Consider the following 27849-nt stretch of genomic DNA (forward strand, 5'->3'; position numbering starts at 1 on the left):
TACATACTATATGCATTCTATGCATTTTTGCACCTTTGAATTTCTCGTATGTGCATAAAAATTCGCAGCTTGATAATAAGATTTGATTCGGACGAGCAATGATGATACGTTATTTATGTGCATTCGGTTATGTATATTTTTTATAGCAGAATAGTAAACAACGCTGTATTTCTAAAAAATATCGGCCCGTCGAATCGCACAGTTCCACCAACATCACATTTCTCGTCTGCGTTTATAGGAACATCGCTATCTCACTGCGGTAATACCATGCGATTTGGCAAGTTTATATTGCTGTCGACGATACATTCTTAATGAACGTGCAACTCTGTTATTAGAAACATAAAACTGCCTAAACGCACAATATCAGCGATACGATACTGTAACAATACCGCATCCAGTAAATATTGATACTGTTGAAATTTTCCTGTAATACGAATATCGTTGATGCAGGTACTCGAGAGTTGTCTGTAAATAAAGAGATAGAAGTAGCATTAATCGAGTCCTTAAACGGTATTTATTATTAGTCCTAATCGGATTTGCGATCGTTTTATATAATAACAACACTTACGTCGGTCACGCATTTCATATTTGATTCGATTGTAAGCGGATTTCGGATTACTTGATCTCTATTTGCACGACCGCGTTTCCAATTAAATCAATCTTCCTCGATTCCAGCGGTGAATTTTGTTTCGCTCAGCCGATACCGATTGACAGTTGTCAGCCGCGTAAAAATGGTCGGAAATCGTGATGGAAAATTACACGAATACACTTGGCGAGGCTTTTAACCGATCGTTCTTCGCTCGTCGAAAATAAATTATTCGCGGTCGAGAAGAAGTTGGAAACGGGACTCTTTCGCACGGTAACGTTACCGCAACACGTGAGAGGGATCCAAGGATCGACGATACACCAGAGACTGGAAACGTTATAAGAGCGCGCTGTCTGCATCGAAAACGTGAAAAAAAGCGACTAGGAGAAAAAGCTTACATCGAAGAAACTAAGCAGAATTCAATAACAACTTACCTTCCAGCCAGCGGCGACCGCGATGTTCCTTTCGAGCGATTCTTCCGAGAAACTTTGGTCGCTGCAAGGGAATTCCTCTTACGTAACCTGGCGAAGAGTTACACCGTACTTTCGAATAGGGAAAGGTGAACCGGAATTAATCGCGAAAAACGATGTTCATTGCCGTTTCTTGAAATTTTCCGTCGATAAAACGCGGAAAAATGTTTATTTGAAAATGTTAGCATTCGGTTTGAGGAGCAAAAGCAACAACCAGGGAAAGGATAAAAGTCAAAGCGCTGAGTATTTATTGAAAACGAATCGCTATGTACAAACGTATTAAATACACGTGTGTGACATTTATACAGGGAAAAGTGGAAGGGGTTTCGAGTGTTAAACCACGCACAATAGTCAATACGCCCACTGATAAACGATAGATAACTGGCCCTACAACGTACGGGCCATGAGCAGCCAACGCTTATTTGCAACCCATTCACCCGTTTATATTTGCACGTGGAGATTGGTAGACGTGCTCGTGTTTCGCGAATCCACGAATTTCGCGACGTTTATTTGTCTAAACGAGACGCGCTACCATTTCTCCGCCTTCGTCGCTGAATTTCGATCGATAGCGGTAAACCAGAGAAATTGCACCGTTTTTTCCTGAAATTTTTAACCGGCATTTCCAAATGGAAAAGTTTACGATTAACTACATTGCCATACAGACATTTTATTACGTGCCATTTTATTTGTTTGATAGCTGACTATTCTGTTACGGTAAATATTTTTCAATTATTTCCAATTGTTGCTATTTGTCAGTCAGTTATAATTGCTCTCGATTTGTATATACTAAGTTGGTCGGAAAGTTCTACTATGTTTAATTATCATCATTATTATTATTTTGACAGGGTAGAAGTCGATTGTTCTAATTGAAATTTCTATTAATTATTTTTGAATATTAATAATATTCATTATTATTTACGATAGTCATCTAAATGTTTGGCAATTTATTCCGTCACTGTTGAATATTTCATTGTCATTATTAAAATATTCTTTCAGTGTTTCCATAGACTGATTCTGAATATTCGACATCTTTTCCATCTGAAAGTTTTATGAAGATCGATCAATCGATCGAAAAATCCTTGTGAAATTTCCACTACGAATTTTCCTGTTTGACACTCGTACGAAATACATCGACTGAGATGCACTTTGTTATAAAATAACTCATACATCAAATTTCCAATTGCAACTAATTTCTCCAATAATGTTTAATACGTATTTCGAAAAATAAATAAATAAATATATATATAGTAGCTACAAGAGATATTTGCGTGTACCCTTATTTTCCCGTATTAAGCGTTTTTTAATCAGTTTTTTACGTTTCATTTTCATAGTATCAAATTGTTGCAATCATATAAAGGTACTACTATTTGAGGCAAAATTTGATATACTTAGACCTAATTAATCACTAGGTAAATGATTCAATCAATATAATCGCGCAAATACTTTCTGTAGCCACGATACATTCGTGAAAAACCACAAACAAGGTCTGAAATTCAGTAGTAAAATCTGGCTGCAGAACTTTCCAAACAACCTAATACATAAAACGAAGTATATGTATTTCACCGACACGCATATCGTGTTAAGAAGATGAAACTCACCAAACTGTTTCACAAACAAAGTCCACCTCTCTGAATCTTGAAGGAACAGAGAAGGAAAAGAGAAAAAGTATTTTTATATAAGGTTTCTCGCTATTTATCAAAATTCGTTACGAGACACGTTGAGGAGATATCGATTCGATGTTGCGTCTCTATCAGAATTGGAAAAACGAAAATTCACGCGCGGCCGATAGAAAAGGAGAAAAAGCGCGATCGTATTTCATAACGAAGGTAGCGGATATTAAATTCTATCGGCAAACGGGGAATTCCCGTGTACGCGGCACTTCCGTGTTCCGACTTTTGTTTGCGACTCGCCGACCAACAACGAAAACCGAGCGCTTCTATTGCGTAAATACGCGCGAAAAACAAAGCTCGTTTGCAAAGGAGAGACGGGGCCTGATTTCGAACAGCGAGAGTAACCGTTTCTATTGGGAAACGCACGAGGATCTTCCACGAAAAATAAAAATTTTCCATTTGTTTTTCATCATAAAATTGGACTCTACTTGTGTAAATTCCATTTCCCGGGAATTTCAGGTAGCGTCTAATTAATTGAACTTCTGTTCAACAAGCTTTATTATCTAAACGAGACATCGTAGGTAGTGGGGAAAATCATTGAATTTTCATTATACGAACCGTTCAGACAAATGGACTTTCACCGTAAAACAAAAAGCTAGATGAAGATTCATTTCCCATTTTTTCAACTATATCCAACACGGAATATTTTGTTGAATTTATAATGTAAATTTTTAATCCAAATGATTATTTTCTTTATCTGCATAGATTTCACGAGGACAGGGCTCTCTAAAGTATAAATATAATTACGAGTTTGTTAATATAACTTATATTAAATTGTATGCATATTTTAAACTTTTTGAATTTTTTGGAACAGACATTAATTTCAAGTTCTTGGCCCGTGGTTTATTTCTTTCAGTGCCTATGAAAATTCCAAACTTTTCGCGATATTGTTACGGGTGTTCGAATGAATCCTGGATCTTCCACGATGCAGCAGCAAACGAAATGAACTTCATAATAAAATAGTACAGCAAAATAGTACACTCCCAAAGCGCACTAATAATTTTTACCGCGCGCCACGTTATGTCTCGGTTGAAATAAAAACGGAGGCGATAAACTATATGGCCGAGGCTGGCACGCGAATGGCCGAGTCCCAGTTTTTATGCTCGAAGGAGTCGAACATAGCGACGATGAAACGTTAAAACCGGCCCGTGGTCCCGGCCCCGTCGCTTTTGAAATATAAGAACGCACCGCGGGAACAATTAATGGAACGATTTCGGTGTCTCCTTTTCTTCCCTTTTTTTTTTCTTTTTATCAATGGAATACTGGTCGTGCCATATTTGCGTATCCGAGATTTTGTTATTACAAACTGTACAAAGTATCTCCTTCCTATGTCGTACGATATCATATCGCTACAATGGAAACGATTAGTTCAATGAATTCTCTTCGTCGCTTAGTCTTCAACGATTTTTTCGATAATATATATATATATATATATTTATATTTATATTTATATTTATTTATAGGTGTATCTCTCTCTGTGTTATACTCTCGACCATTCTCTCACACTTTCGCTCTTTCAGCCTTTTTTTTAATTACGACAGAAATTCTTCCTACAAACAGAAACGATTGAACTAATAGTATCACAAAGAGATATGTAGGATTTCGAAATATTAATAAAGTAATGAAAATTCTTCCCGTTACCGTGTCACGTTACTCCCGTTCGATTCAGAATTCGAACATTTTCAAACTGATATGCATTTCTTCCTGTTCCCCGGACAGAATAAACGTTATCTCGTCGAAACGGACGATATGTCAATGATACGTGATATTCAATCCTTAATTAATAATATTCACTCTATCGGATAATCGATAATTTCAATTTTGATAATTAATCGCGCGAAAGGAGCCCGGTTTTTCTCTGCTCTATTGATTGAACGCAAATCGAATAGGAAGCGTCATAAATTCAAATAAATTCGAATAAACGAGGAATTAACGATGAAAGAAGATCGGGCTGAAATGAAGAAGATAATGGCCGCGTTGGTAATTGAAGAAAAAAAGAGAAGAAACTGCTGAAATTCACTCGATCTCTAATTCTATCCTTTTTTTCTTCTTCGTTCTATTTTTTCCAAACATACGTGCGACGGGGCGAAAAATTCTTATAATTTTTGTTCTTTCAATTTGTAGGAAGTTTTCACTGTGCGCACGTGTCGCCTATATCGTTCGTTCGATCGCACAGAAGACGATCCACAAAGTCGAATTAAAATTTCCCACTGATAATAATTCGTTAAGCTCATCAAAGTGGATATGTACATCGATTCCTTTTAGCCACGCGACTCCCTCGTGTTCTGTATGATCGATCGCGATTTCCTTCTTCTTTTCATTTCTTCACGCATTTTCATCCCTTTATTGTTACTCGATTATTTTTTCCTTCAGATCGTAACGCTATTCTCGATCAGACGTTTCAACGAATTGAACGCAAATTTCGATCGTTTCTCGTCGTGTCGAAGGGAAAGGATTCGTACGAGATTTCGCATACAGGTTCCCCTAATACAATGGCAGTATTTACTTAGTGTCGTCGACCTTAATTTTAGATTATATTATAAAGTACCAACGTCGTGTCATAGACAATATCATAGACTTTTTCATATTCAAAATGAAACCACTCTCGCTTAATTCCAGGCAGCGACGGTCGTGTAGCTCTATAGAAAGACCATTTATCGATATTTGTCGTAACTTTTCTATTCGAATAAACGTTTGAAGAACCTGCGCAGCGTAAAATATAACAATTATTGTGTATTATTCTTCGTATATATCGCGCTCCTTTTGCATATGGAAAGATAACAAATAATAGTGCTGGATCGACGGTCTCTTTATCGAACCACTTTCAGTCGCGTGCACATTTATCACTTACATTTCCTACGGCGATTTATATTTTACAGACCACCAGAGTGACTGTTTTTAGCTGAGTAACGTTATAAATTTTCAGAACAACGCGTCGATTTATCGTGCGATCTAGCGTCCCTCGTACGCCATCATTCTCCACCATTCATCCTCGTTTCTTTATTATTATCCTACTCTCTTTATTACCGTCTGCTATGTATTCTGTCCTACGAATTCGTTCTAACAATTATAAATTTCTCATTGTTCCGCATTGAACACGATTCATGTACCCGATAAACATTTGCTCGTTACAAATACCTATATTTTCATAATACGTCTTTCTTCGTAAAAATCTTTGCTTGTTAAAAAAAAAAAGCATAACAACGATAATTTCCCTTTCTTGTATCTTTTCACGACTCGTCCCATTTCTATTAAAGATAAATTAAGCATCTACATTTGCAACAACGAAAGTCGATCAAACACGCTACAAGGACCTTCGCAAATTAATTTTCTTAAGCACGAAACAGAATATGGCGTGTATACAATACGCGATAGAGAATGGAAGAAAAAAGAAGCGAGAAGTCACATGATCGGCAACGAAACGCAAAATCGATGAACGATTATTCGTGCGAACTATTTTGTACCCTCGATCACGGGGCAAAAATTCGCTGTAAAAGACGAGCAAAAGTATATCCACCGGGTAAATGGACCGTGTCTATTCCTTCCTATAAACGTAACTTCAGGTCACGCGAGCTTCTCTCTCTCTCTCTCACTCTCTCTCATACACACCCTTATTCACTCCATATACGTTCCCTGGTCTGTAGAACGACGACACATTCGACTCGTGGTATCGCTAGTTTCGGTCCTCGGGACATCGAGCAAACGTCGCGAATCGATAGGTCGAACGATGGCGGGAAACGACGCCGCGCGACCGCCGAGGGGAATGCAAGCTGCTTGAAAACGACGCTCTCTAATAAATTTTACGCTATCGATTAAACCCTTTAACATCTCTTTACACGCTATATTTATTTTCATTTATATATTATATATATATATGAACTTTTTTTTTTTGTTTCTTTATACTTGCAACCTCTAGTGGTATTGTCAAACATTTATGCACTTCGGCTAAGCGCATCTTAAGCTTATTAGTAGTTTCAGGGAACTTAAACGTAAGCCAGCGGCTCAAGGAATTCCTTTTACCCCGTTCTTTACATCGTTCAGCCTCTCTCCTCTCAGACGAATCCAACCAGGGACTAATATATGTACTTAGATTATCTCTGCGTGTATTTAGTATCGTCTGTCATCGAACACGAACGATAGTTTTATGCTTAGCCAAGGCCAGGAGCTGCCCACAAAAATTCTCTAGAAAAATTCACGCCTAACCCCCGGGTCCTCTTTCGTCGGTGATGTTAAATGAAATCTTATGAAAGAAGGATCGCGTGTACATTCAACCGTGTTTCTTCTTCCGTCGATTTTTACCCTGGCTTCCACCAGGTTCGTGTTTAAATACGGTTAACGAACTGGGAACAGGTTTTCTAGTATCGTCTATATTGTTGGGATTCGTCTTCGATTTATGTTATACGATACACGATATGGTAGAATATCGTTCGATTATTGTGTCCTCGGTTATTTAATACGATAAGAATTGTTACGACGAAGACAGTAAGAAGCTATTGCTGATTTATCAAAATCGACGACCCGCTGTTCAACATTTCGGAGTTTGAGCGATCCTTTTATTCCTTTTTGTAACTTCTAGACACGAAATGATTACGGGGAGCGTTCGAGAGGGTGGAAATCGTGTTTCTCGGCCAGATAGAAACACATACGGGCAAGAGGCACGTGGAAGAGTTTCCGGAAATGATTCGCCACGGTGGAAACGTTTGTTGTATCTTCGCGATTTTCCAAAGTCCGAGCCACGTGTATTCTGAACGTGACATGAGTGCCGTTGCGGCGGGTGTCATAAGCTTGTTTGCTGACAGTATCAATTTCAGAACGGCGTGTGTGCGATTTATTGAACGTGCTTTCCGCCCACTGGCCCGCGCTAGAAACGTTCCATTTCGTATCGGATGTCGCGGCTGGAGATCCATCCTCCAGATGATTTCACGCAGGTGAGTATATTCGTTTATTGTGCTTTAGGTAGTTATATGCATAATTATAGTCTCATATTCCTTCACCAAATAAAATTGACAAAAATATACAAATATTTTTTCTTAAATTATAACGATTTTCTTATAATAAAAGTTAGACCATTCCGTAAATATCAATGACGGAACATGTTGATAACGAATCGATATTTTAAAGGTAATCAAGTAGTATGAATCAAGCTTTCACTATGTGTAATCGTACAGTCTTTAAATTCGTTTGAATAATTAACAAAAAAAAAAAAAAAAAAAAAAAATGAAGAATTGATCACGAATCACATGATCACGATCAGACATTTACCTTTGTTCCTGACGATTCGCCGTTTCGAACTAGATGGATTTTGACCTTGGTGTACTAACTTGGTCTAACTTGGTGTATCTTGGTCGTCGAAGGACAGTTCCACCAGTTTCCGTTCAGCTCGCCGATCATAGAAAGCCGGATAAGATTCCAGCCTTCTAGTTCTCTGTATCAGGTGTCGTTCGAGTCGACGTGCTTGTAACCGAGATTTTTCCGCTGGAGGAACATGTGGATTTCCCGGAAGCTCGGTCTGTCCACGTCGTTCCTATGCCAGCACTCGCGCATCAGCTCGTAAATATCCTTGGGACAATTCTTTGGTAATGGTAGAATAATCTGCGAAAAATATTGTTCGTCCAATCGAATCTATTGTCAAGCAAAAGAATATTTCGAGATATAGATTAATCTCATTTCAAATTTACTTAGATTACAACTAGATAATTAAATAGTTAAAAATTAGTAATTGTAAGTTAAATAATTAAATTATTTACTATGACTTGAGATTACTTTGATGACTTTTCATTACTTCTTTAATTACTTTAGTTTAATCTAGTTTAACTTTAAATATAAATTTCAATCTTCTGATCATCTAATTTGGAATTATTTTAGAGTTATCTCTAGTATCATAACCACATCATAGTTAAAATGTTATTGTTTGGAAATCGAGGTTTGTGGTATACCGTACTCATAAATTTCAATTTTTTAAACAGAAATAATTGTTCAGAGGAGGAAAGTTTAATCGAGAGGTTGAGAACGAATGGCGATAAAAGATTTAGAGGGCATTTTAATTGGAGATACTCGCTAAATTCATTAGTCTGCGTATGTTAACATAACGTGAGGAAAACATCGAAAGATACTTACCCTTCTATCGTCCTCTTGATAAAAATAAGTCGCATTCTCGACGATGCGATGATCAGGCAGCTCCTCGAACGGTTGTTCCCTCGCGAAGGTTAAGATTTCCCAAAGCGTCACTGCGAAAGACCAAACGTCGCTCTTCGACGTATGTCTTCCCTGAATTCATTCAAAATTATATATTTATAATCACATATAGGTAATCCAAAAAAATAGAATCAATCTCCATAGTGATTAAAATAGGGGATTATAAATTTTACAACATTCTAAATTCGCTCAAAGGATTATCGTTTATTTTTACACGATAATCGAATGTGTTTCCAAACAATGTATCGAAAATCGGGATATATTTAATCCTATTACACGAACAGTTTCGCTCTAAACAATGACGTAACGATGGTGACCAAAAAAAAAAAAAGAAATCCGATTTTCGAAAAACAAAATTGAACAAAGATTGATTTCGTTTTTAACTGACTGTAATCCATTTGGGGAACTGAAAAAAATATATTGTAACGTAACATGGGAGATTTTCTCGACAGGCTTGTCCTGTAAATGCCATTCGAAGTAGAAATCTATTTACGGGGCGGCGAGCACGGCAGGTGGTATCGTTGCTTGAGGAGAAATTACTCCAACTTGAGTGCTTTAGTTACGTAATTTCATGGTACTACTCTGTCTTAGCCGGCGTAGTAGTGTGCCACGAGCAAGTTTACGGAACACGCATGTACCAGAAACCTGTGACTCTTAAGCCGACGTGCGTGCACGTTGCGAGTTATGATAAATTCAACGTGATCGTTAAAGCAATCGTTACGCCAATTAATTTAACGTCGTAATTAGCCATTACGGCAAAGTAATTAAGAGTTTAAATGAAAATCGAATTGTCTGACAAATCAACAAGAGCTTAATTTTTCGTCGAAGCTTCGTTATCTCGACGGCGTGCATACATTAAAATCCGTCGGCGAATATTTCGTCCCGATTTTATTATTATTAACTCGATTATATTTATCAACAAGTATACGACGAACAAGAGACGAATACAGTTCTAACATTTTTATACTTCAAATTGCATAGGCGAAACATACTGTAATAATCTATTTATTGCAGAAACTGTAAACATATTTATTTTCGATAAAACTGCCGTTAATTTTAGAACTTTCTTATAGCGTTATATCTTCTTTATGAAAGAATAATAGATAACCACATAATAAATTAAAAAATAACAAAGAACAATAAAATAACAATAATATATTAATAGACCGTACGTGTTTATGGAGATTTATATCTTCATGAACCCAAGAAATGGAAAACACTGAAATAATATCCGAATAAAGATGCAAAAATAAAGTTTTCTATAAAAGTCGAGACATTCGCAGTCCAACCATTAATAATTGATAACAAAAGATATTTCCCTACAATCCAAAATAATATTCTTTTTACACTGAAAAGTTAAAGAGAGTCATTGTTTAACCGCGATAGTGTTTGCTCTAAAAGGTACTATCCTCTCCGGGTTAACCTATTCTTTTTACTCGAAACGCTAGACTCTTAGCGAATGGAGGAGCGTTTCCTCCTGCTCCGCCACGCGTTAACTTTAATGTCGTCAGTTCGAGAGAGAGTCGAGGTTGAATGTCGTAAAGTTTACGGGAGCCAATCGCGGGACATTAGTTCGCGCTGGCGTTCAACTTAATAAAGTCGAACGTTAAATCATTAAATCGACGCTAATTCCGTATAATTCTTGGGGAGATATTTGGCACGCACGCGAGCGCGCATTGCCACGGAACCATGGCCATGGGCTCGTTTCATTAACACGGGTACAATGGCGCAGGATGGATAAACGATGGCAATAATGAAACATTAACGACGCAGTCAATTCGAAATGACTACGTGAACGAGCGGCAAAATACTATATCGCCCGCTCGTTTCCCATTTAGTCGAATTACCATTTAGCTATCAATTTGCTTCTGCACGGATTTCATTCATACGCGATTTCCGATGCTAATGGGTCCGCGATGATGGGTCGATCGAAGCTTCGATCTCGACCACTTCCACGAATAGAATCTACAAGATGAATGTCCTTACTGTCAGAATTATTGGAATTTTGGCTTCCAGATAGGTTTTCGTCCGTGAATTACATTTACTAATATTAGATTGATAGACCAGGTATTGTTCGTGTATTTGAAATTTTAATTATTATAGGTTTCCAAATTATTGGAATATATTCCATAAATTACTGGTAGTTGAAATATATATTTTACTCGTCAAGGTAATGGGAGGAACCAGGGAAAGTTCTATCAAAATTAACTTGTGATTTGTAATTATCGCTCGAAATAGAAATTTAAATACGTCGTTTACAGTGCTTCGAAGTGCAGCATATGCAAATTCATCCTTTATAAAATACAATCCGTTAGATTTACAAGTAAACGTTTATCTATTTATATCGCTGCCACTATATATTTAAATACGACTGTTTAATTAACAATGAATAAACAATATTTTTTCAAAAATTTCGTAATATGACATACGCAATTAAACCTTACGGTACTAATGAATAAATCCTTAAAATAGATAAAATGATATCTCATCATGCAAAAATAACGAAACACGCTAAAAACAAGAAAAAGCTCAAGGCATATTAAGTTTAACGTTACCCGCTATCATTTAATTAAAGCACGGAGGCTTGTCATTGTAGAGAAACTAACATTAGCAGTTACAGCTGCAATGCATCCAATTAACACGAAACTCGCGTCTCACCAAATATTCCTGATCCCAATTACCTCTATAAGACAGAGAGCGAGCGGCTCATCGTGTGTCTGATCACGAACGTGTCTATTCTACTTGTCGCTGCAACACGATCCTTTGCCTTTGCGAAACAGCCAAAAACTCCCACCAGAAGAATCGCGCACCCCTAGTCACTCGAGAACGATACGAATTTTCAGAGATTCTCCAAGGGTAAACATCGACATCCTCCCCTTCTCGACCCCTCCATCAATCCAACAAACGATCACGAAATCGTTCAGAATTTTGACGGGGAACCGACGAATGAAACGAACGTGTTCCAATCGTTGGTTAAGCAGGAAATACATATTCGTTGGACATCGAAAACGAATTGGTGAAACGCGTTTTCTGGCCAGGACTTTTACGACGGTTTCACGATGACACGAGGCCCGGGAAAACAGCGAATAAGCCCGATTCGTTAATGCCACGCGACCGCAGACAGCTCTATCGGGCTGATGCTTCGCGGTTTCGCGGATCGACAGTTCGATATCGACGGCTACAAACGAGAAATTAAAAACAGGATACACGAGAATAAAATACGTCGGGCTTGGGCGAAAGCGCGAGCGCTACCGTTCGTTACACTGATATACTGGCATACCGTTCGCTGCCAATAAATTCACCGTAACCGCGCGTCGCTACGCGGAATAACGTATTTTCGCGACTTCATTCCCAGCGTGCCTGTCCATGAATGCTAACCGGCTTGTATTACTTTTGAACAACGGTCGTTCGATAGTATGACGAATAAATTAAGAGAAAAACGTATACGGCCTCGGGTTCGAACGAAATTATCACGTTCCATTCACGAACTCAGACGTTTGGATATTAAACATTGAGTTAATTTTACAAAATATTCTCATTTATAAAACAGATAAAAGTTCTCGGAAAAAGCCTTTTCTTGAAAGAAATCGAAAGATGGTTCCGAATTTCTTCGATTAGAATTGACGACGCATACGTATGGGACATTGGGTGCATAGATATGAAATATCTGTGACGTACACGTTTGTAACATCTTAGAATCATAAAACATTTAAAAATTATTTTGGTTTTTCTATTGTTTCGTTCAGAAAGCTGTAGTCTATTATATTTTATATCTATTGCACTCTTCTTTAGGTACTGCGAGTCTATTACACTCTCAAGCAGATGATTGTATCATAATGCGCCAGTAACTGGTAATTTTCTTCAAGTAGCAATGCTTTATCTCTCGAAAATGTAACGTACAAAAACGACTCTCGGATTATTTTTTCTTTGTAAAGCTTATTCTTCGATTAAAGATTTCTTTTTCAATAGAACATTCTTATCATATCTTCAATGTGATATTTATCTATCTGCAGTCTAATAGTTGTTCATCCTCTGGTTAAAGAAGAAACATCGATATAGTAGTTGAAAGAAATGCGCAGGCCGTTATTACGCTGCGCATCAAAAATTAAGTCAAAAAGCTCGACCACCGCAAACTAGACGTTGATGTTTACCCTGCTTCTTTTATCGAGCGTGCTAACCGCAAACTGTGCACCGCGGCAGTTTGGGTACGCTTCAAAAATATCACGCATACTTTCAACGTTAGGAAACTTTTCCCTTTATGTCAGGGTACAAATATTTGTTATTGCTTACAATATAAGCACGGAAAATAAAGAGGAAAAAATGGGAACCCAGACACAAAGAGATATAGTAATAAATATAACAAAAATCTTCATTTTGGCGTATGACTATACATCGGTTTTTTAATTCTTTAATTTTTTAATTTCCCTAAATATTTCCTAGTCGATACTTGGAATTTTTCATACCAACGAATACTCGATGAAATTATACTGTTAAACAATAAAACTATCAAAGTGCCATTAAAATGCGAACGTTCCAGGTTATTAGCTCCGTAATGTGACCTAATCTAGCAGCTCCCGAACCCGCTTCGACTGCTTGAATCCACTTCGAGTTCCTCCGATCCGCATGGATCAGGCTGGATAGGTTTCTGAACAAGAAGGAGGGTTAAAACAGATCCCGCTGGATCGAGGCAGATTCGAAGTCGAAATGGGTCGAAGCACGTACAGAAGCCGCCATTAAACGGTAATCACTGTTGTTTCAACACGCCGCAACGGGGATCGTACGAATCTTTAAGGTAAATATTAGCGGAACAAAAATAGCCACACAAAAAAAAAAAACAGAAAAAATAAAAGAATGGAGAAAAAAAAAATTGGAACTTTCATCGGTCGAAGCATGGAACGTGCGAGGCTTTGATTTCGACGCAGGGAAGAGAGCGAAAACAACCGGGAGAGGGTATTCGCGAAAGCCAAACCGAGTTTCATCGCGCGGATGCGTAGCTATAGTCCATTTAAATATCACTGACCGAGGCGGCACGAAATAAAACCACTCGATCGCGTTCGCTTTATTTTTTCCTCCCATGCTTCGGCGACAAAAATCGTTTACAATTTGCTGTGTGGCGTCTGTCACGATCAAACTTGATTCGTTTTCCCTCTCGTAACCGTGAGCTATTGAAAGCATTTTCGGAATTACGGAATTATACAGAGAAGGATATATAGAGAACCCACGATTTATTACGTCGATATTTGATTTGGGTAGCAGCCGGAAAAAAGTAGCGAAGGATAAATCGACTTAATTAGAACGTACTGCAACTGTCCACCGTTGAGTCAATTGATCAAATACATTGACAAACATCGTGTATCAGCTGTCTGTCACACGTAATGCAGTCAGATAGACTAACACAATTATTCTCGAACATAAATAAATCTCTAACTTTGAAAATGAAACAGAAACCTGATCCGCCAATCTGACCGATCAAAGTACCAAACTGTGGGTGAGTACCTTTGCTACAAATCCAATACTCGGACCAACCATTTCCCCTTATGATACGGATTAACTGGTAATTAACGACTTACCATTAACATAGATTCCCAGGCCATCCATCGAATCGGTAGAGGTGGTCGCCCTTCGACCCGGAAGTAGTCGGCTGCGTAGGCGTTTCTTCCGGAACCTAGGTCACACACTTTCACCGTGTAACCACGACTCACCAAACAATTTCTGTAACACACCAATAAATCCATCCATCGTATATTCCACTTTCTTTCCAGTTTTTAGTTTGCCATTTTTTTCTATTACAACAGCTGGCACGCCAGTGGCTACAGCCGCTGATGGTTTTCAGCTGACCCACATTAGTGGTGCTAACTTTTTCAATATTCAGGATTTTAAATATTCGCTGGGCGAAAAAGTGGCCCGTTTTATTTCCCAGCTATTCGTTCTTTTGCTTTCTCAATCGACCATAGCGTTCCTCTAGACTTCCTATTCGAGCCAACGCTCTTTATCCGCGACAGAACCACCCCGCTACGTGAAAATACAGTAGACTCCAAGAGATAATCCGTCTTCGAGGCCGAGTGGATTATTCCAGTCTCTCCTATCCCGATACTCGAACACGTACACGAATGTATTGCTGTGAATAGCGCTTCGAAGATTGTTTACGATCTCGGGGCTGGATCAACGCGATCCAAAGGAAGAATATGGTTTTCGCATGATCCACATGTGTTTGACCAGTGACTTGATCCATCTCGACAGAGAAAGTGGAAGTTTATATTTTGGGTGTAATTTTCCTCTTGTGTGAGTTTACGTTTCGAGAACATATTTGAATAACAATTGTAGAACTTTTTGAAAAAAGAGTCTATAGATCCATAGTCAATATATCTACATATAGATATCATGTGTACTCTTCTAGTCAAATATTCCGGTCCATTTTTGTTAATATTAAAAGGACGAAGTTCTTTAGGAGCCATTATAATTGCCAACTGAAACATAGCTAGTATTAGAACGCTAAAATTAAAGCTTCCAGTGAAATTTATATAATTCATCGTTTTGCCTCATGGAGGACCCTTTTCTAGAATGCATTTGACGTTCGTTCAATTATTTAAACATTGCTACTTTCTTCTCCATACATTGTGTCATTCCCGACAAAATAATTTATCCAAGTAACCTGCACATAAAATTACTAAATATTTCCGATACTAGCCAGGTACACGAAATACAAACCGCTATGTAAATAAACCAAAAGCGCGGGTAGCTTCCGGCAACCATTAAATTTAACAAGAAACCACTAATGAGAATGTTTTCCCTGGTGACACGCACTGAATCAACGATGTGAACGGAACTTTGTACCATGTGTCATTATCCACTAATTACGGACCATAATTCATTGTTATCCGCTTAACAATTCCTTCCGATTCAACACACCTCCCTTCACCGATGACAGTCACTCATCGTTCTAACTCTATCCGTTTCTTCCTTGCGTGTCTTCTTTTTTTTTTATTTTACTAATTACTTAAGGGCTAATTAGCGTTTCCGATAACAGAAAAGGGAGAAAGGGGGATTAAAGCGAGCGAAAAGCTGGAATGACACTTTGAGGCTCGAGGTAAAACCATTTTCATCGGAACGAAAATTCAAAGCAATCTTTCGAGTCAGTCTGTCGCGCGTTTTCGCGCGTTCTAAAGCCTCGTCTGAGCGACGATGCACTCTGGAGGATCGTTTTCAAGAGGGGCGTCGCTTTTAAACAGCTCGCTTCTACCGGAAGCGTGATTCTGTCGAACGGGACGATCGTTCAAAGTTTCACGCCGATTTCTACACGGAACTGGCCGCTTACCGCGACGAATCGAGCACAGAAGAGGTTTAGTAGCAGCCACTGAGGCGGCATTCAGTTCGCTTGTAACACGGAATAGCCGCAATCCTCCAGCTTTCACCGCATTCCCAAGGATATCTTTTCACGCCATGGTTTAACACCGTAACGACCGTTTTAACGTTTTGCTGCAAGCTCTCTAATTAATCTTTTCATACTACAATGATTATTTGACGAAATATTCTTCATTTTTAATCGAGTCGCAACGTGAAGTCACATCAGGGAAGTTGATTTTTGATTAATCGCAAACGACCTGTGCTATCAATATTAATTTCTTCGCTAACGAATTTATTTGAGGTAATTAATTTTTGCTTTTATTGAGGAACATAATGAACGCATATGTTACTATCGAGCGTTAAGATTAATTATTGGTGAAAGGTTTTTGTACACCGAGGAATATTTATTTACGACGATTTTCTCTCTCGTATATCTTCTGGAATAATTGTTTAATTTGGAATCAAAGAGAAACTGAATGTACGTACACACATGCGTATCCCACAGAAGAGCAATAAGCGTAATTTTGTAAACAGAATTAAAAGAAAATTTTAAACACGTTGCAGCGTATCGTTTATATCAAAGTAAACGTTGACCATTTAGTGAATCGTTTAGCGAACACGAGACTTTATTTTAGTAAAAAATTCTAATGAGAGCGAAAAGAATTGACAAAATACAGAAAAATATATTTTTTCTGTCTATGATTTTTTTCATTAGTTGGTCGCTTATCCAGCGTGCTCTCGCTGCTCAGAACTCGTTTCTATAAATCAACTGGCAATTAATTTCATCCGCCACAGGCCGCGCGCGCGTTTCGCGTTTATGCGACGGCCGCGCCGCGGGCCATTGTAATTAAAGTTTATGATTAGAGTTAATAATTCGAACACGTGACCCAGCCATCCTCCGGTCCACTCGTTCCCTTTTAACGGTTCTGCCACGCAGAACGTCCCATAGATCTGCCAGCACAACTGGAACCAGGTAATTTCCACATCGACGAAGCTTGAGAACCTTGGTTAGGAATTGGCGACGTCGTAACCAGGGAATTTAGTCCTTATAATGCGACTCGGAAGTGGCGACGTAATGCTGCCAACGCTTCGGCAGCGTTGAAAGAAAATTGGATATGTTAATCGAAGTATATGGTAATTATCCAATTTGTTATAGTCTATAAGACTATTCGTTGTAACTTATACAATAAAGATTCTTCTTTTGGTAAAATACATCTTTATCTTCAATCTTGGTTCATGATAAATATTCTTTATTTTTAAATAAGGATGCAGCTGTTGCTCTATATTAGTTGTCGGAAGGCTATTTTTATCCGCATAGAAGAGTTCTTTTATACCGCGCCAAAATTTCTAAAAAATTATCGCTAATCACTGTATTTCGTAACATATCATCACAATATACGTTTCTATGATTTGGTCTCTTCTATAGTATTCTGGTATCTAATCGTAAGACACGCGTCCCTCAGGTAAAGATCTCATTAACAAGTTCACAATTCTATTTTTGCCTGATCTTGCAAGAAAAATGTAACAGTTCAATGGAATATACCGTAAAATAAAACGTTACTATTTCCGTCCTCGACGCTTTTATCCTAAGAACTTCAACATTTCTACGTATTTAGCTTTATCGATGATTTCCCTAATAGATTCTTAGATAAAACGTTTCCTCCTCTGTTCTTTCCTCTCCTTATAATTTCCTAACGTTACATTACTATACAGACATTAATAGATTTAAAATTCATTTACTCGAAAATAATTAAAATAGAAACATACAAAAGCAATTACACTTAGTGGAAGCTCATTAACCAGCACAATAATATAAGTGTCCGGAACGCCCAGTGCATTAACAGTTACACGCTACATTTCCCATCGATCGTTATACCATTCCCCGAAACATGTGACAAAACTGTAGCGACAATTTTGCTAGAAATACCAAAGCAGAGAAGTTACAGTTCGAACAGCATGCGCGATCGACCGGATGCCCAAACAAAAGTAGCGTTCCGTGGTCGAACGAACCGTCGACGGAGAAAACGCGTTTGCGTTCATGTGGCGAAGCAGCAACGTGGCTGTACCATCGAACGTGGGAATGACTGATCGACAAAGTTCGGCTTAAAGTAATCTATGAGAAACTGTCTGTCGTTACCTTGTGGCGAGATCCCGATGCACGAAGTCCATTTCCTCGAGGTGTTTCATGCCGGATGCTATTTGCGTGGCCATGTAAACCAACGTGCCGAAACTGCAACACGAAGAACGAGACGGTTACGTTCAGAAGTTTCGCGGAGTGAAATTCTGCCTTCGTGTACGTGGTAGCCTACACGTTTAAACGTTCGTTCCGTACACAAAAGCGACTCGTTGGTATCGGCTCGCAATACCGCAAATGACGACGCTTTCGAAGCACAGACGAACGCGCGTCCACCATTTGCATTAACGACAAAAGCTAGCCAGATCGACCGCATTCCCTTCTGCATCCGTAGATATAAATTTGGTGTTCTTTTTGTTGGTCTTTCCCTTTTTTAGTGTTATTTCCTATTCAAGGTGTGTGTACGAGTGGAACGTTCTTAACGTTTGCCCCTTTACTGTCCTTCTTTCTTTCTTTTCTATTCTTTTCCCTTTTTCTCCCCTTTTTACTTAAAATGTTTTCTTGCCCCATTTTAAAGCTGACAAAAACCGAAGTTCTATCATTTTTTCTGTACCGCCCTTGTCCTTTTTCATTCAAATTAAAGTACATACTTGTCATTATTTCGAAACAGCATGTATAATATAACTTTTCCTAAAAGGCGAAAATGGAAAAATACCGAAGAGGGCACTTTAATTAGAAGGATAGTAATATAGGAAGCGGATGAAATTGGGATTTATACGAAAGAATGTAAGCACACCCAAGAGTTTGGTGGAAGAAGTAAGTAAAAGAAATAGAAAAATAGAGGAGTAAAAGATGTGTATCTGAGTTAGTTGTTAAATGATACTTGTTCTTTAGTTTCAGTTGTCTTACATTCTACTTTATACCTACCATTTCAACCGAAGATAGTCGAATAAAAATTCTCACAAAACTATCGATTCTTAGTAGCGTCATTATTCTCGGTTATCACAGCGACGAGTTTCTAACCAGCAAGAACGTACAACGACAGAGACGAGTATCTGTTTGTCGTGCAACGTTCAGCTTCTCGCGCGCGCGAATTACGCTGGTCGAGCAGATTTATTTTCGTTCATCGTACGGCTCACGTAAATGGAAACACGACTCGTCAAACGTATGCCGATTCGAACCGACACAACGCGTGCTTTTCATCCTTCCTTCCCGACTTTCCAGAGACGTTTATCTCGTTAGAAATCACGTGACGTACGAATGTATCAGGCTGCAGACGAGCTATTTCGTTTTATCGGTGGCGAAATATTTGTCAGGGAGTCGTTCGGTACGCAAATTTCCAGCTGGTTGTAGATCGATACGGTTCCCCGCACTGGACGAAGACAAAGAGTGAACGAGCTCTATCGGTCGCTTCTCTTGCAGTGGCCACCGGAAACGAACGCACGGGAAAAACACGGTGCGCCGACAGCTGTCACGAGCACCGATGATCTTCTCTGTCGTTCGCCTCTCATTTTCAGCCGATTTCTCGTATTTCGAGCGCTTTCCAAACGATCCGCGGATACGTCGCGTTTCCACGCGCAACTCCAACGCCATTCGAACTGACGTGCATACGCGTGCGGGGCTAAAAAAATGAAAAAGGTTGGACTCATTGCGCGTCTCAACTCTCTCGTTAAATGGAACACCATTTTGTCGCCAGCAATGTGTCGATAGTGTCAATACCTCACTTTAACAGCATGCTTTAGTTTGTCGTAATTAAGGAAAAACGTTATCCGAAGTTCGCTGGATGCGTTTTACCATTTTCCTGATTGTTAAATGTTTACATTAGTAGGTATATAACGCGCTCCCGTTAGTTAAAATGTTCTGTCCAGCAGTTTTTCATATTCTAAGGTATGTTGAAATATTTAAAGGTCACCGTGTCTCTTGCCTTTCAAGTCAAGTCAGTTTATGTTATACAGGCTGTTGCGAATTGATGGCTAAAAAATCAACGAAATAAAGCTATTGATAAAATAATTCTTTGACAGCGAATAAACTCATACGAAATCAAAGTAACCGTATATCCTAGATAACAGTTTCTTCGGTTCTAATATCAAGCACATCGTAGAACCATACTAAAAACGAAATACTTCACAAGCTCTTTATAATCTTTTGATATTCATCGTGTCGATACTTCATAATCCTTTGACATTCACCGTACCAATACCTTACTGACGTATAAAACTAAAGAGAGATACAAGTAAATAGCATTTTTAAGACTCTAATAGCGATCTTTACAGTGTATCCTGCCTCATCCTTAATAAGTACCGTTTCTTCGGTGAGGCATCGTAATTAATTATACCTGAGGGTCTTAGCAGTGTGCACAGTAGACGTTTCAGCGATGTGGCTCTGCAGATATTGATTCAAATCCCCGTACTCGCCATTTTCCGATACGATGCACATGGGATCGTCTTCGAGGCTGGCGCCGAGTAGCCGCGCGACATTCCGATCTGCCAGCCGTGCCAGTCTTTTTGCTTCCTGTTGAAATTCTATCCTGGAAAATACATGGGACACTCGGAAGTAATATCTTTATAGTCGGCTGCCCTACCAACCAGACGGCTATTGAATACTGGCGGATATACTGGAAATAATGTGAGCACTCTATCTGCGAGTATCGCGTCGTTGTACCCGTAAGCTCTTCTTTTTCTCTATCTTTCTCTTTTTCGTTCCATATGTTTGGAGCGACGAAAAGGGACGAGCGACGAGAAAACAACGGGAAGAATAGAAGAGGGATTGTAGCTACGTAACACGGGCCCAGGGATAACGGCTACTGTTGAGATTATCGTTTCGAGAACACTCGCGAGTTCCATGTTTAACAGAGCTTGCTGCTTGTGTTTCAGCTGTCTAATATTTAGGATCTCGATAAGGGCTATGTTTCTCAACGTAACAACGTCGGAAGCAAGCTCGGTCGTGGGACGAACAACAGCGCACGAAGATCGATTTCATGGATTCGTATGTTATTTGCGTAAGGACGCGTTGTTATTCGTGAAGCGGCTGCATTTATACGATGTCAGGCGTAAAGTTGCAGCGTTGGTTTCAACGAATTCCGCCGGTCTCCTCAGGCAGTAATTGTGGCGGCCGTTAGCCGGTGGAAACTCGACGTCGGCTCGACCCACTGGCTTTTAATTAATAAATTTCACTATTTTGGCTAATTTCAAGCGACAAAGAAGTTGCACGGTTAACGCTATGGCAGGTCAACTCGCAAACCGGAAAATGCGTCTCTCTGGGGGTCAGAGGAGAACTTTTCAGTAGTAGGGAAGCGAATCGAAACTTTCTCGTCGAGTGACGTATGCTGGATCGTAGTTTTTCGAAAATTCACACCGAATTTTTCTAATTAAAGTTTGAAACGATGAAAGACGGCGAAGAATATTTTAGAACTGTTTAGAGAAACGGAAAGTTTCAATGAAAAGACGGCTTATCTTAAATGTTTCTTCTTGCTGGAAAATGAAATTGCCTGATCTTTTAAAGAAGATATAACAAATCCAATCGAAGATATCAGGCAATAGAAGACGTCACAGGTTTCTTTCTTGTCGCTTTTATCGGCAGGATTCTACCGTTTCTTGTGCTGGCGTGGATATCGGGCGGTCTGTCGCGTGAAAAAGGAATAAACCAGTACGACTGTACTTCCGGTGCCCCGTTAAGAGGCCGTTCGACAACAATACACGTTCCGCGAACGTTCTGTTGCCGAGCTCTGTAATCCCCGATCCTGTCTACCCGGATCATCCTTTCGCTGCGCCAGCGATAACGCAGCGCGTGTTCCTCGCCGGGACACGCTTTATCGTGTACTTCCGATCCTACTTCTTTGCCTTTCAATTCCTAAATCGATCGACTGTTAGCTCCTTTTTTCAAGTTCTATATATATAAATAATTTTCTATACATATAGAAATTACAAGATATCTAATTTAAATATACATATACAGTCGATACCCTTCATTACACCTATTCATTACACCCATTGTATTAATACTCCTCAGAATTATGATATCCTCAAGATGGCTGTATATTGATTTTGTATTAAATATATGTGTTTGCAGTAAGTTTGTAACGTCTGTATATATTTCCAGATTCGATTCAAATTATACTCATACAATAATGGCAGTTGTGTTTCATTACAGTGCTAATGAAATCTGGAAATGTTCCATATAATGCACACAATATACGGAAAAAGGTTTTCGGTGGTAGGTATCCAAATACCTTCGCGAGCCATTGTATTCATTGTTTGATTAAAAAATTAATTATACGACTAACAATCTCTGGATTTTATAAGTCTCTAATAAAATAATGTTTATACGCATTGCTTGGTGTTTAAAAAATAATTAAGACAGCCCTGTTATTAATTATTCTTTTATTAGGTGATCATAAAATTCTAATAAAGGCAGATTTAATTTCTGTAGATATCTCAAAATTGAAATTCTGAAAATTAGTTGTTGGCATATATCACTGCAGCTAATAAAAATTTGATCAATTACGAATGCGTTGAATGATTATGATTAAAAATTAATATGTACCTGGCAGAGTGTATACATTACATTTCATATGCAGTATATTATTAACAAAAGCTTGAATGAAATGAAAACAACACGCGTTCTACTTTTCCCTCGTAAGCTTAATATTTCAGAATTGTTTAATAACAAACTTCACAACCAGAAACTTGAAGTCACAGTTACTTTGTGTGCATTAAAAACGTTTAAACTGGATTATTAAAAGGACGGTCGAGACAGGATCGGATTTAAACAATTTCCTCGTGGTTCGAGCAGCGTCGTCGGAGAGGTTCAGGTCAAAGGGAAACTTCTGTACGGGAAATTACCAAGCTATTGTCAATCGTAGGCAACGATCCAGACAGTTTTAGGAGCCGTTAAAGGCCAAACCGTCGCGAAAAGTAGCAACGGCGCGGACAAGTTATTCGATTATGCGTCAGTCACTGACCGTTTAAACACTTTCTCTGCATTATCGCGTCGCAGCAACTTAATACACGGGCCACGTCATTACGTACGAAATCACTTTGCGCCACGTTTATCGAATTATCGTATTAACGCGGCCTCTCTAAATATAATCGATTGGGATAATTTTCTATCGATGCCCTATATTTCACAGCAAATCTCCTCTTCCGTTTGGTTGATACGAGAGAGGAGAGTGGGATGGATAGTAAATGAATTAGAATAACGGTCTATAATTGAGCGGGATAATTTTCTCCCGATTATGCTATACTTTCCATATTTTTGGATTGGCGTGAAATATCGGACGCTTAATAGTTCCGGCCACTGTATTTAGCGACGTAAACGAGTACTCCAATAACGTGTTGTTCGATTCATTTCTATCGGCTAATTTAATTATGGCCGTAGCTGCTATCGATTCCCGATTTTCCATGCGACGCCCTCTTCTGTTTCGCTTACAAGCGCGTGAAGAAATTACCACGGTAAATCGTAACAAAAAATACTTAGCGAACGTGGATTGAAAGGTTTATTCATTCTCGAGACGCGAACCGATAATTTGCTTTCGTATAGATACTCCTAATAATTTCCTGTTCGTTTTATAGGATTTGCTATATGGGGTATCTGTTTCATTTCATTCTTTTCTCCTTTTTCTCTCGTTCCTTTTTTTTTTTTTTTGTATTCCAGAGAAGGGTAAATGCGTTCAGAGGATAGGATCGTTCGCTTGTTTGTCAATAACAGCCTCCGATACGTTGTTTTCATTCACGCGCTGTAACAACCGTTCTACGTGCGCCACACGCGACAAACTATTACTCAATTATTACTCTGCTATTGACACGACGGCAATTTATTGCGCTGCAGCTGGATACATTTCGAAGCCAATGCTTCTGCACTGGCTGTCATACCGAAATTCTCTGCCAATTTTCATACGTACAATCAATTCATACCAGAAACCCTCCTTCGATGAAAAATATCTCAACCAATTCCTACCAATTATTTTGATAATACCCGACCGAACATTCGACCCTGTCGTGAAATTTTGAATTTGAAATGCAACTTTCGAAAGTACTATACTCTTCATCGAAACATACATCATTATCAATTATTTTAATAACATTTAACCAACCATATTTCTACCACCTAAACACTTATCGCCGTATTACAAAAGTTTAAATCTGAAGAAACTTTATGTTTTTCAAAATTATGAGCAAAACTTTCACAATGTTTATACCACGAACATTCTTCGACGAAGAATATATACAATTCCTGCCAATTATTTTCACAATACCCGTGCAAATATTCGAGTTTGTACCACGCGTCATGATATTTCGAATATGAACAAACTGAAAATAATTCTTATCGAGACTTTCGAAATTATTTGCTTAATATCGTGAAATTTCCGGATGACACGCGGTTCGACGACGCCGCGTTGCTCGATAATACAAGAACCTTACCTAAGCGCATCCAAGGAACCAGGTCTCAGGGACTTAACGATCACCAGGTCGCTGCTAGTGTTCCGGAAAACTTCGTCGTATCCAGGAAACCTGTCGACCTCGCAAATGTGAACGTCGCCGAAGTATCCGCAGCCGAGGTTTTCAACGATGTTGAGTTTCTCCCGGGGGAAGTCTAAGATGCACTCGGGCACCTCGTCTTCCTCCTCCGTAAGCATATCCTCGGGACTGTAGCTTGTCATGCTACTGGAGGCTTTCGCGCTCATTGGCGGCGGCGTGCTTGGTGTCGGAGACGGCGGTAACGGTGGCAGGGAATTCTGTAATAAAAACCAAGACGTGGTAATGCCATGGATAGCAGTATCGGGTTACCTAGGAAGAGATATTTTAGAAGAAAATTCAAAGTTTCTTCTTGCTTTGCATCTACGGTATTTTCATACATTTTAATCGCGTTACGAGTCTTTACTCGTTAACTTAATAATGATAAATGTTAGCTCTTTTTACAATTTTATTTCCACTGCACCTTTTGGATCATAGCGTTACGAAATTTCATAAGTTCGAGGAAAATCGTTATGTAAATACTTGACTTTAATTCTTGTGCTAAAGATCTTAAAATATTAATCGTTCTTTTTTATTCTTGTTTTCATTTTATTTTATTTTATTTTATTTTTTTTTTTTTTTATTATGTTGATTGAAAGTAATGCGAGATGGACGTATAGGAAGTTCCAGGACCGCAACAAGGATAGCTGTGCAATGCTATACTTAACATATAATGCCGTTAACGTTATATTGGGAAGCTGTATGCTCTATATAGGAGAACAAATAATATAGCAAACATTTCAAATATGGTATTGAACAAGTCTTTTCAATTCTAGAATCAGACTGCAACGATGAATGTCTAATTATTCACAAATCAAACGATTAATTTTAACGAAGTTATATCACATTGACTTCCGTATAGCTGATATAACAAAAAGCTACCATCTTACACAAATAACCGAAACAAAAATGAGTGGCGAATTAGCAACACCTCGCTATAGTATTCCACTGTTAAAATCACGCGAAGGATTTGGGGCAAACGTAGTCAGTCCAAAAATAAAAGTACAAATTAAAATACTCGTTTACTACATGCACGTTACACAATCAATAATCACAGGCCTCACGCTATCGGCCGGTGATCAGTGTATGCTTTCGTAAGACGTTTCCTTTCCCAAGTCTCGCATTAGTCGTGATTGATAGTTCTTTTTGGTTGCCTTGTTTTTCATCCATTAAGCTTCATTATACTCTGCGCGAATCGTTTTAGCACGCGCCGTTTGGCTGTAAGCGCCCTAATTTACAAAAAAAAAAAAAAAAAAATGAAAAAGAAAAAAGTGAGAAAGACGAATAAAAGGGACGAAAAAATTTGGAGTAAAAAGAAAACAAGAATGAAATACAAGAAATTAATCACGACGCTAGTTACCTCTACCACGATAGAACGTGAAATACATAACTGACCATACGCGCGTGTGTATGTATGTGTGCTTGATGAAAACAACGAGGCGTTAAGAGGATTCATTGAACAAGCTCGCGGCAAGGCCCGCTAAAGGGAAACGATTCAAGTAGCTGCCACGATGGCGACGAAAGATCCCAGAGTCACGAACCAGTGTTTGACACAGTTTCAGGCCAAGTGGCCCGCATTAATACCCTCCCACCGTCAGCCCACAAAACTACTCCGCGACCAGGACTAATCGTCACGGATCGCATGTCTGCCGTACATTTTTGATACTCACCTTACAGATCTCCGTGCTGGCGTAATACTTTTCCGGTGGTGGCGGTATGGGCGGCGGATTAGATGGATATTCTTGAACCGGTGGAATTGGCCTGGCAAGATTGATCGCCGTGCTCAGCAACAGCGGAATAACCGGCTGCACCTCCGTGATCCCTGTCCGCCGATACCGTGAGCGGAAAGGAAAAAAGAATTTTGACAAGGTTAGAGACACGATGGCCGCCGTGCACGAAAGAAATTACCCCGGGCGCGTTTCAAACCTCCCCCCCCCCATCTCGCGTCCTACCCCTGCTCCCGCTTCATGTTCCTCGAAACTTTCAAACGAGCACTTCCTCTCGTTTTATATTTTTCCTCTTTCGTTTCTTTTTTAGGGGAGTTCTCTCTCGGCCATTTTCTTTTACCGAGCACTATCTTTCTTCTGTTACACGTTCGTTTTATTATGATATAAGAATGTTTTATCCTCTGTGTTCTCTTTGAGATGGTTTATGATAGTTTTTATGTAACCCCTTGTGCTTTGAATGATGGCTTCAAATGAGAGGGAAATATCTGATTTTTCAGTGAAATCGCGACTAACAGACGAGTTTAACTCGATCCATTATATAAGGTTATTCGTTATATATTGCAGTTTGCGTGATTAATTGATCGGGAACTGAAAGTTAGGATTAACCGAGAGAAATTTATTTTTAATTCTACTGGTTCCAGTGTACTCGTGGTAATTTTACACCGTTCTGAGAAACAGTGCCGTCGGCAAGGTAGCAGAAAACGAAATAATTGGTCAACTATTTGAGCAATGCAGGCACGATGTGGCAAAAAACAGTGGTTTGAAACAGTATTCGTTGTTAAGTTGAATTCTTTTCCTTTAGCTTTATGAAGCTTTATACGAGAATTAATCATTGTGGAATTTCATTTGACTTTTAAACATTTGAAAATAAGCGTGGAAGGAATGCATGGATATATGAAAATTTTGTAGCTGCGAATAAAAATTAAAACGAATTAAAGGGTCCTGGTAAATGACGAGGCTCGTATATGATTTGTGCTCGTGCAAGCCTCGTCTTTAAGTACTATGAACTCTGTAATAATCCATCGATCATTAATCCGCAATTTAATTTGAACGTTGTGTGCTTGCATATCGTGGTAGGTGTTGCGTTTATCATCGCGACCAATGGCTATAGACCACCGTCGATTTTATGTAATTTTAGTCAAACGCAAACTCGATAATGCACCGCAACGTAGAGCCACTCATTTCGAGTTTTCCCGCTGTTAAATTGCACCGCGCACTAACAAATATCGAAGGGATGAAACGTTAGCAAGGCCACCGCGGAACTACCATAA

The 27849-nt window shown here is 39.0% G+C and overlaps 1 protein-coding gene across 1 annotated transcript in view; it reads right to left on the bottom strand.

Moving 5' to 3' along the window:
- Positions 1 to 8074: 8074 nt before the first annotated feature.
- The window catches only part of LOC122569046 (discoidin domain-containing receptor 2), a 214021-nt gene continuing 194246 nt past the window's right edge, over positions 8075 to 27849 (bottom strand). Inside the window, exons 13-19 of the mRNA XM_043729508.1 lie at positions 26522 to 26673; positions 24759 to 25072; positions 20675 to 20866; positions 18403 to 18495; positions 14492 to 14633; positions 8844 to 8993; positions 8075 to 8318 (exon numbers count right to left, since the gene is read on the bottom strand). Of these exons, the coding sequence (XP_043585443.1) occupies positions 8157 to 8318; positions 8844 to 8993; positions 14492 to 14633; positions 18403 to 18495; positions 20675 to 20866; positions 24759 to 25072; positions 26522 to 26673 (1205 nt within the window). The 3' untranslated portion in view covers positions 8075 to 8156. The remainder of the gene's footprint in view (positions 8319 to 8843; positions 8994 to 14491; positions 14634 to 18402; positions 18496 to 20674; positions 20867 to 24758; positions 25073 to 26521; positions 26674 to 27849) is intronic.

This window comes from Bombus pyrosoma, linkage group LG7, assembly GCF_014825855.1.
Source record: "Bombus pyrosoma isolate SC7728 linkage group LG7, ASM1482585v1, whole genome shotgun sequence".
Taxonomy (NCBI): Eukaryota; Metazoa; Arthropoda; class Insecta; order Hymenoptera; family Apidae; genus Bombus; species Bombus pyrosoma.